At 47.0% G+C, this 9,995-nt stretch overlaps 2 protein-coding genes across 2 annotated transcripts; one reads left to right on the forward strand and one right to left on the reverse strand.

The window, feature by feature from the left end:
* Positions 1-391: 391 nt before the first annotated feature.
* BU24DRAFT_423445 (uncharacterized protein) lies at positions 392-1,591 on the reverse strand. The gene has a single exon (XM_033528254.1). The coding sequence runs from the start codon at positions 1,425-1,427 to the stop codon at positions 465-467; it is 963 nt and encodes a 320-aa protein (XP_033382858.1). The 5' UTR covers positions 1,428-1,591; the 3' UTR covers positions 392-464.
* Positions 1,592-1,663: 72 nt separating this feature from the next.
* BU24DRAFT_371229 (uncharacterized protein) lies at positions 1,664-6,439 on the forward strand (the record flags this gene model as incomplete). Its single annotated transcript, XM_033524457.1, has 13 exons — positions 1,664-1,734; positions 1,787-1,854; positions 1,912-2,155; positions 2,220-2,282; positions 2,331-2,654; positions 2,706-2,895; positions 2,950-3,361; positions 3,414-3,624; positions 3,678-3,743; positions 3,800-4,075; positions 4,140-4,377; positions 4,428-4,457; positions 4,504-6,439. Coding segments are annotated over exons 1-13 (4,059 nt in total), but the record flags the coding sequence as incomplete, so codon positions are not given.
* Between the last annotated feature and the right edge of the window lie 3,556 nt (positions 6,440-9,995).

The raw sequence follows: 9,995 nt of genomic DNA on the forward strand, positions 1-9,995 counted from the left end.
ATATACAGACTTCCATATGTACTATAGTAGTAGAATGGAAATGCAGATAATCCAACAAAATTTCTTAAAACCCTGGCCTTGATGCTTTGTCCTAACAACACAACAAAAGCCACTAACATCGTAGTCAGTAGCAAGAACATATATTAAAGGCGCCATAGCGGTCGTCCTATTGCGTAAAGGAGCTTCTAGAGCAACGGACACCATCGACACGATCCGCAATCGGTGAACAGGCGGAACGGGATAGATAGCAAATCGCCAATATCGATACTCATTGGAAGGGCAATGTGTGATTTTCGAACTCTGTCGGTGAGCCTAGAATGATATACATGTGTGGAGAGACATATTCTGTCCTTACTAGTAAGGGGTTCGTTAGACACAGATTTATTGAAGGCGGAGAAAGAAGGCAGGCAAAAGTGTGCTGAATGTAACTCCGACTAGATTATAGAACATCTGATAAAGCGAAACTAACACGACGAAATGCTACGACTCTCCTTCCTCTTCTCTATCTTACGTCTCACCGTATAAATCCATTCATCCAAAAACAACCACAGCCAGAGTATAGCGAACCACAACGACACAATAGCTGCTCCCACCAGGCTCACTATGCTAAACCAGCGAGATACATGCCAAATCATCTCCCAATGTACAGCCGCCAGCTGCTCGGCCGCAAGCGCCACCTGCATGGCACTGAGGACTATGGAGATGAGAGCGAACAGGAAAAGCAAAGGACCGTACAGGCGTCCAAAGAAAGCTCCGTATTGGCCATGCACCTGCTCAAATTGGAACTTGCGAAGGAGGAATGGGGCGTAGAAGTTGAGGCGAGTCAATCGTAGTTCACCGTAGCAGTATCTTTTCGATACGGTGGAGTCGTCGATGTGGTTGAGGTCTGCGATAAAGTTGCTGAACTGCTTCCAGTCCACGTCTTTGGGGATGAGACGAAGGTTTTCCTGCTGGGCGATGTTGAAGTCCGACTCGTGCTGGATCAAGTAGCGGTATGTCCGTAGAAACCCAGTTGCAGCCCTGTATATATCGAGTCGACTATCGCCCAGTCGGTTAGACCCCTTATCCAAGTACATCTCCCAGAATGCCTGGGATAAGATATACCGTGGGAGAGGCTTAATGAAGATACGGTTGTGAATCCAGACTAGATGCAAACGGGGCTCTTCAGTGACGATGATTTCGCGCCCTTTGACCCGTTGCCGGTGCAGTGGATTGATGTTCGCGCTTGATAATGTGGTCATAATCCATAGGTGCGGTGCCATTTTCTCAAGGTCGTAGGAGCAGAACTCTTTCTCAAGAAACCTTTTCGTGTGGCTAAAGTTGTTAAGCAAGATGGAAGGCTGACCAGGCAAAGAGGTATTTGGCAATGAACTCGCACTAGAGTCAAGATCGTGAACTAACTGATTCTTCTTAGAGAATGGAGACATGATTAGAAAGGAGTGTTTTCTTTTGCAAAATCTGTACAACTTGTTCTCGATAGTCGAAGCACATTTGCTATGCGAATGTAAATCTGCTGGTGGTTAGCGGGGTATATACATTCATTGACTTCGGCAGTGCTGTCCCTGCCTGGTTCAGCCTTACTGCGTATGCAGTACAGCCCAGCCTCAGCTTGGCATTTGCATTTTCAGCCTGCTCGTTATCTTCGAATCTCCGGGTCTCCTCACCTCTCATTCCCACTTTTGCCTGTTCTTCAAACCTCTAGTTTGTGGTTGCTGATGGTTACAACCAGCCATGGTTCGTAGTAGTGGGAACCATACGAAATGTGGAGTTGCTAACGTGGAGCTAGGTACGGCCCGTAACAGATGATGACATCGGCCTCAAAGTGCTCCGGAAGACACCAGGAGACACCGTCGAGTAAGTGAGCGTTAGTAACTAGTATCAGGTGTCTATGCTTATGTTTACTCACTCTAGCATCGTCGCGATTCACGGCATCGGAGCGCACCCAGACGACACCTGGTGTAAGAATGTCCCCACGGCTGAGGGCCCAAGGTGGGTTAACTGGCTCTCTGATGAGGCCATGCTACCTGCTGTAGCACCTCACGCGCGAATTATGCGATATGGATACGAGTCACGGTGGTTTGGAGAAGGGGCCCTGCGGCAGAATGCATCGACGGTGGCACAGCGACTGCTCTTGGCCCTCGGTCTAAAGAGAGAGGTACACATCCGCGACTGCATCAACACTGAACGCGTAGTTGTACATTGTATCCTGATTTCTTTAGGAAAATCCAAAGCGCCCTCTTATCTTCATAGCACACTGTTTTGGTGGATTAGTTGTGCTGAAGGTAGGCAACAGATCGACACAATTATAAGTCCTAGCTAACATGATAAAGGCCCTCGTGGAAGCCCGGCACCACGAAATCGACTGGCCCGACGTGTTTGCCTCTACTACCGGTTTAATATTCCTTGGTACGCCCTTCAGGGGTACGGACGAGATGAGCCAGACCGAGATGTTAGAGGCAGCACGGAGGGAGTATGAGGAAGATGACATACAGCCAGAAATCCTGAGGATATTGGAGCCAGGAAACGAGATTCTTCAAGATGTTGTGGAATCGTTTGGAAAGACACGAAGGCTTGAAAAGAAAGCCCTTGTTGCCTGCTTTTACGAACTGAAGCCATGCAACGTGGGAAAGATCGTAGGAAATCAGAAACGAACGGTAGGCAATGAGACTGAACCTGTGCACGTCTAGGCTGACTTTCTTTGGAAGCAGTTTGTAGTGAATAAGAGCTCTGGTTGCCTCGATATATCAGAAGGCATGGAACATGTCTCGCTCTCAAGAACGCATTTTGACATGAACAAGTTTGGGAAATCGTCAGAGGAAGACTTTCAGATGATGGCCGCAGTGGTAAAAAAGATGGTCAAAGCCTCTAATGGGCCCATGCTGGCTCGATCAATCAGTAAACTGGCCCCACAAGAACAATACAACGGATAATTGGCTGATATTTACTCAGCTTCTGAACCCATTGGTGTTAAACATCCAGACTCCGTTTCCTCATGCAATAAAGCAATGACTGCCAGCAGCTGGCGTAATTTTAGACTGAGAGGAATTCCGATGGAGTTTCAACGCAAGGTAGATGTTTGTGACTTTATCAAGAACATTCTCTCCATGGAACGGGACGCCAGTTTAGTAGTGCATTCACTTGCCGTCAACCCTATAGACGGTCACACCAAGGTCGCAACTCTCAGCTTCGACACGCTGCCTGCGTCTTTATCCAACGACAATAAAAACGAATGGGTATTTGGTATGCCCGAGAATGCATCTTTCAATGGGGAAATCTTGAATCACAAAGGACGCCTGGTATTCGATACTCATTTTTCAGGCTTCACGCCTCTTCATGACGCCGAAGATGATTGCTATGTCGAGTAAGTCAAACAAGCGTTCAATGTAGAACAACTAATTGATCTGTTATTTCAGTGTAATCGCGATATCTGGTCCAGGTGATGCTTTCGATTCCTTCCAAGAAACGGACGGGCCTTTCATGTGGCTTCGTGACGCTCTACCACTGGACTTACCTAAAGCGAGAATTTTCATCTATGGATATAATATTCGAGATGGTCAAAGTGACTCCTTCACGACCTTGGCCACTCTAGGTCGAGAATTTGAAATCGAAATACAGAATGTTCGGGTATGTCTACGTTTACGCGCCACTCTCATCGCTTCAGCTAAAGTTCTAACTAGCGCACTCGTCAGTCTCGCCCGATAGTATTCATCGGGCATGGTGTTGGCGGCCTCCTCATTAAGGAGGTTTGTATTCCCGCCCAACTTATAGCAGTCCTTTCGCCGCTTACAATTGACTTTAGGCTGTGGTCCAGGACAAAAAGAATATCGAAGGCAACTCGACGGCGATACTAGATGTCACTAATGGGTTTTTGTTCTTCGGCGTTCCCCATTTGGGGCTTGCTGCTGGATCATTTGCTAAATTGTTACCAAATCACTCTCAGTTGTACACGGAGGGTCTCAAATGGAAGTCAGTACTACTTCAACAACTTGAGAGCGATTTCAAGGCCGCACTTGGCCCCATGGCCCCTGAAATTATCTCCTACCTCGAAATCGAAAGATCTTCTATGAAAAATAAGGTGTGTCGAAACAGGGTCTATATTTTGACTATATTCGTAAAATGTGGCTGATACTTTGTGTTAGAGGACTGATGGTGTACTGGAACTCTCGGAGCTCTCTCGCTCTTTGGACGTCATAGTCAACCACTTATCTGCGACATGTGGCAGCCACCTCCAATACCCAGTGGATCAGAATCACTCGGAACTTGTGAAATTCAGCAGCGAATTTGATATTTTATACAGCCATGTCAAACTTGGTCTGCTGCCAATGGCACTCAAGAGGTTGGATCATGATATTAGAAGTAGAGGCCCTCGAGATCCTCGTACGTGTAAGTGTTGACCCTATGAGTGCCCAGTTTTAACAGCTCTGTAGCATCGCCACCACTGTCTCAAGAGAATATAGGTTGGTAATTGAACAACGCCTTCATGAAGCCACTGATGTAGTTTAGATTGTCTGAGATCACTCTCCTTTCAAGAACAGGATTCCAGGTTTAACAAGATACATGTAACAAAAGGCACTTGTAGCTGGTTCTTGGACGACCTTCAAACTCGAAAGTGGATCAACAATTCACGAGGGCTTTTCTGGGTCAAAGGGAATCCTGGGGCAGGAAAATCCGCTCTCATGAAATCTGCTTTTGCCCAAATGAATCAGATGAATCAAATGAAGACTGACGAGCTGCTTCTTCGTTTTTTCATACATGGCAGAGGCACCTTTTTGCAAAAGTCGCCTCTTGGCACCTTTCGCGCCCTATTAAACTCGATGCTCAGCCATTTCCCCGAATATCTCTCCGAGCTGACCGAGCAATTCGAAGATCGCGAGAAACGCGTCGGGTCTTATCATGAGAAAAGGTGGGACTGGGACGAGAAAGAGCTACGAGAACTCATGTCAAAAGTCCTGGTCCAGGGAACACACCATCGATCAATCATTATATTTGTCGACGCACTGGACGAGTATGGAGAGGATCTTGCGAAAGAAATGGTGAGGTATTTCAAAGATCTTATGAAAGATGTTGAGCGCGAGAAAGCCCAAGTCAAGATCTGCTTTTCTTCTAGGCACTACCCAATCCTTGGTCATGACGAGATCCCGGCGGTTCTTGTAGAGAACCGAAACGAGAAGGATATCAAACTAGTTACTAAAGACTTTCTGAAAGATATCAAACCGGTAGCCAAACGGGAGCAGTTTGAGAAGGAGATCCTTCGCAAGGCTCAAGGGTCATTCCAATGGGCAGTCTTAGTTGCCACTATAGTGAGGGAAGAGAGTATAATTGGGACAAAGGCAGATCGAATTGCCGGAAAGTTGGCATCTATTCCGAAAGACCTCGACGGGTTATACACTGAGATCCTCAGAAATGCGACTGATTCTGAAAGGGATCAGATGATCAAGCTGTCCCAGTGGATTTTGTTCAGTGAGCGCCCTTTGTCAGCACTAGAACTTCGGGATGCATTGGCAACCGATCAGGACATGGCTTATTCAGGCATTACTGAATTGAAAGAACATGAGGTCTGGGTCAAAGATCTATCGCAGTTTGAGACGCGGATCAAGCATATTTCCAGAGGGCTGGTAGAATTCCAGACTCCTGATGTATGGGAGCAATACGATCCCGACGAGAACACCCACTATCGGGAAGCGCAATTCATTCATCAATCCGTTGCCGATTTCATTCTCAACAACGTTCTCAACGATACCAAGCGTCGTCATGGCAGCTCTTACTCTGAAATTGGAATCGGCCACTACCAAATCTCAAGGTCTTGCCTGAGATATCTTGCGATTGAGGACGTTTTACAAGGCCATCAACTCTCTCGTGGAACCCTCTCGGTGAGGTTTCCACTGGCTCCATATGCAGTAAGATTTCTCTTTAAGCATATCCAGACAGTAGAACAAGAGCGAATACCACAGCTCGACCTTCTGTCGCTTATTCAATGGGCGCCACAGTCAGAACCATTGCAAAGACTCGCTCACGTCTGGAAAGTCTTGGACCCCAATTCTGCCTATGCGCCTATAGGCTGGCCCTTCGTCAAAGCAACCTCTCTCCATGTTTCGGTTGCTTTTGGTTCAAAAAGTGCCCTCATGGCATGTCTCCAGGAGGACGATGGGGGAATCAATAGCAGAGATTCTGAAGGGAATACTCCATTGCTTCTTGCTATGCGAGAGCACCACCAAGATCTAGCATTAGCACTGTTAGATTGGTCAGTGGAAACACAGAACCTCCCTGAGAATTCATTAGCCCAGAATACCTCAACACAAAATTGGAGCGCTCCGAAAACAAGAAAAGCTGCGGACATCAATGCTGAAAACAAAGATGGCGAAACCCCTTTGACTATTGCTGTAACTGGAAATGCTGAACAAGTATTTTTAAGGTTGATTGAGCTCGGCGCTGATCTCAAGTTCTTTGGACGAGAATCTGCGCTAGTACAATACGCTGTTCACATCAGAAACGAGAAACTTCTCTTGAAACTCATTGAGAAAGGTGTTCCGCTTGATGGAGCTGTGTACATTGCTGTCAAGGAGCTTGGCGATCGAGACGCTGCAACTCTTCGGAGTATTTTGTCGCGTTTGCTAGAGGCTGGAGGTGATACAATAAGATCTGCATCATTTGACAGAGCCCTGGAGCATGCCAGTGAAGATGACGAGTACGACGAGTACGACGAGTACGACGAGGACGACAGGTACGACGGGTACGACGGGTACGATAAAGAAGCACTATGGTGTGCGGTACGAAGGGGCCAGACAAAAATAGTGGATCTCCTGCTCTCCCACGGTGCTTTACTTGCATCGACAGATTCGGATGGCAGAGGCCTGTTAACCTATGCTGTGGAAAATGGCAAGACAGAAATAGTAGAACTCTTGCTCTCCCATGGCGCTACACCTGCTTTGACAAATTCGGATGGCGAAGCCCCGTTAAACATTGCTGTGCGCGGCGGCGAGACAAAAATAGTAGAACTCTTGCTCTCCCACGGTGCTTCACCTACTTCGACAGATCTGGATGATGAAACCCCGTTACACGCTGCTGTGCGCGGCGGCGAGACAAAAATGGTAGAACTCTTGCTCTCCCACGGTGCTTCACCTACTTCGACAGATCTGGATGATAGAACCCCGTTACACATTGCTGTGCACGGCGGCGAGACAAAAATAGTAGAACTCTTGCTCTCCCACGGTGCTTCACCTGCTTTGATAGAATGGAATGGTGAAGCCTCGTTGCACTTTGCTGTGCGCTGCGGCAAGATAAAAATAGTAGAACTCTTGCTCTCCTATGGTGCTTCACCTGCTTCGACAAATTGGGATGGTGAAGCCCCGTTACACATTGCTGTACGCAGGAGGTATGACAGAATAGTCAAACTCCTGCTACAGAGGGACGTATCCTTGGTAAACGCGAAAGATAAAAACGGAAAAACACCGTTTTCATTAGCAGTGGAGGATCGCAACGAGGGCTTGATCAAGCTGCTGCAGGAGACTGGCAAGGTTGATTTCAACTATAGAGACAGCCGTGGGAGGACTCTACTAATGCTAGGCCTGGAGACCGGCAACAAGGCTTTATTCAAGCTGCTGGTTGAGACTGGCAAGGTCGATTTCAACTGTAAAGACAGCTATGGGAACACTCCGCTAATGATAGCAATAAAGACCGGCAACGAAGCCTTGGTCAAGCTGCTGATTGAGATTGGCAACAGTGGTGTTGCCCTAATGAAGGATAGCAAGGATAGGGTAATGCTGCTGGACTGGGTGGGGCAAAATGGTTACGAGTCTGTACTTCAACAGCTCCCTGAGGCTAACTTTGATTTCAAAGATAGCAAAGGAAGGTCGCTACTATCTTTGGCGGCTGAGAGAGGCTACGAGCTTGCAGTCAAGCTCTTACTTGAAACCGGCAAGGTTGACATCAACTCAAAAGACGTCTTGGGGATAACACCGCTACTCCTCTCACTTGAGAGGGGCCATGAGAGTGTTGCCAGGTTGCTGATCAATACTGTGGAAGCCGACATTACCTCAAAGGACTGTTATGGGAGGACACCGCTATCCTTAGCAGTAAAAAATGGAGACGAGACGGTAGTCAAGTTGCTGCTTGAGGATAGCAAGGTCAGCCTTTCCTTGAAGAGCTTCGACAGGAGTACGTTGCTATTTTCGGCAGTGTCAAGAGGCCATGAGGGTATTGTGAAGCTGCTTCTCAAGTCTAGTGAGGCTAATGTAAATTTGGAAGCCTTTTACAGGAGGAAGTCAATATTTGTGGCGGTAGAGAGGGGCTTCGACGGTATAGTTGAACTGCTGCTTGGGGTTAGCAAGGTTGATATCAACTCGAAGAACGAATACGGGATGACACTGCTATCCATAGCAGAAGGGACAGGCCGCACGAATATAGTCAAGATGTTACTTGAAAAAGGCGCTTGACATTGCCAAAGGAGAAGGCTGGGGGTCCTGAGCTGCAAATAACCGCCACGAGCAGATGTTTTAGCATGGAGTCAAGAACTAGCATACCACTTTTTCAACACGACTCTGCTCTGAATTTCTACAATGATCAAAAACAATGCACTTCACGGTTCCTGTCTGAAGTCTATTGGGCAAATATTACGGCCTCGATATGGCAGTATATGATGTCCACGACATGCAATACGAAATCCCCCTTTGCTGCCTGCCAATACCTTCGATAGCAATGCGCCGACGAAGACTGAGATGAGTGCAAATATCGCAGGATGAAAGAAGCTTGCTGTTTGCATGCTACGTTTGAGGAACTGGGATTAGAAGGTAGCCTGAACAGAAATCCGTACATATTTGCGTCGTCCATTACAACTTCACGTATCTAGCCTCGGATTACCTAAACATAGTAACAGAGAGGTCCAAGAGGATGCCCACACACTTAAATACATGCGTGCATGTCTATGTCCTGAGAGATACACCCTAGAACACGTCCAGATTGTCCAGAAGAGGCAAGTGCATATAGCCTCACACGAGCTAAAGTCTAGTAGAGAAACGTGGAAAAGACGTCTTTGCCCCCTGGTACTGTTCCTTTCACCTACACCCTGGATCGCCTCCTCTCTGCCGCCAACTGGCGCGAAAACAGTCATCGGGGCCGTAGGCAGCTTTTTAAAAGACAACTCAATTTGTCTATAGAGAATATATCAATGTGTTACAAGCGATAAGCAAAGGAAGCAATGTTTCACCAGGTCGTTTCCTTGCCAAACTGGTTAGACATTGTAGAAATACATGATTTAGCGAGGATCTGGCAATTACGGATTCCATTGAACCCGTGGACTTCCCTGGCAAGTCTGAAATTTCATACCAGAACACTTTTGTATCGTTGATAGTATCATTTCTAAGTTTTTCTCCATGATCTAGTAGCTATTTTCTGAGTGAATGCAAATGGCTAATAACATCTTCTGGAAATCTAAGTCCTCTTCATTGTTTCGATAAGGGGCTCAAATAACTGTCAGTATTTGAGTTAGATTCTGGCATCCATATACAAATCTATATCTTTATTAGGCAGACTGACGGGGGCCGAGACGAGTGAACAGGTAGACTATAAGGTAGTGTTTACGGGGAATGATATATACCTAGGTACGAATTGGGTATAGCTCGGGTGTAGCTCCGTCAGAGGGTCAGAGGAGAGGGCCCAAGCTCTCTTTCCGATTAGAGGAACTTCGTCTCTAAATATCCCGACGACGAATCAGATAACTAATATCTACTATTACTATGATTCCTTTATAATTTTTTCTCTTTCCAATCCCAAATTTTAACGGACTTGCATCGCATTCAAAAATATTGCCGAGTCGATCCTTTCCCGTCAGCGAGCTGAGCGTTCCCAAGAAGCTAAAACAACGGCGGGCGGGCGCAGGGCAGTACACGCGCCATCTACTAATAATACTACCAGCCAGGCCAGGTAACTACACCCAACTACGTGACTTCCCAATCCACCCCAAATCTACCTCACCACAACATCTACCCAACTACAGCGAC

This window comes from Aaosphaeria arxii, assembly GCF_010015735.1.
Source record: "Aaosphaeria arxii CBS 175.79 unplaced genomic scaffold BU24scaffold_5, whole genome shotgun sequence".
Lineage (NCBI taxonomy): Eukaryota > Fungi > Ascomycota > Dothideomycetes > Pleosporales > Aaosphaeria > Aaosphaeria arxii.

Coding starts and splice junctions, on each gene's coding strand:
- BU24DRAFT_423445 (XM_033528254.1), bottom strand. CDS start 1,427: ATGTCTCCATTCTCTAAGAAGAATCAGTTAGTTCACGATCTTGACTCT.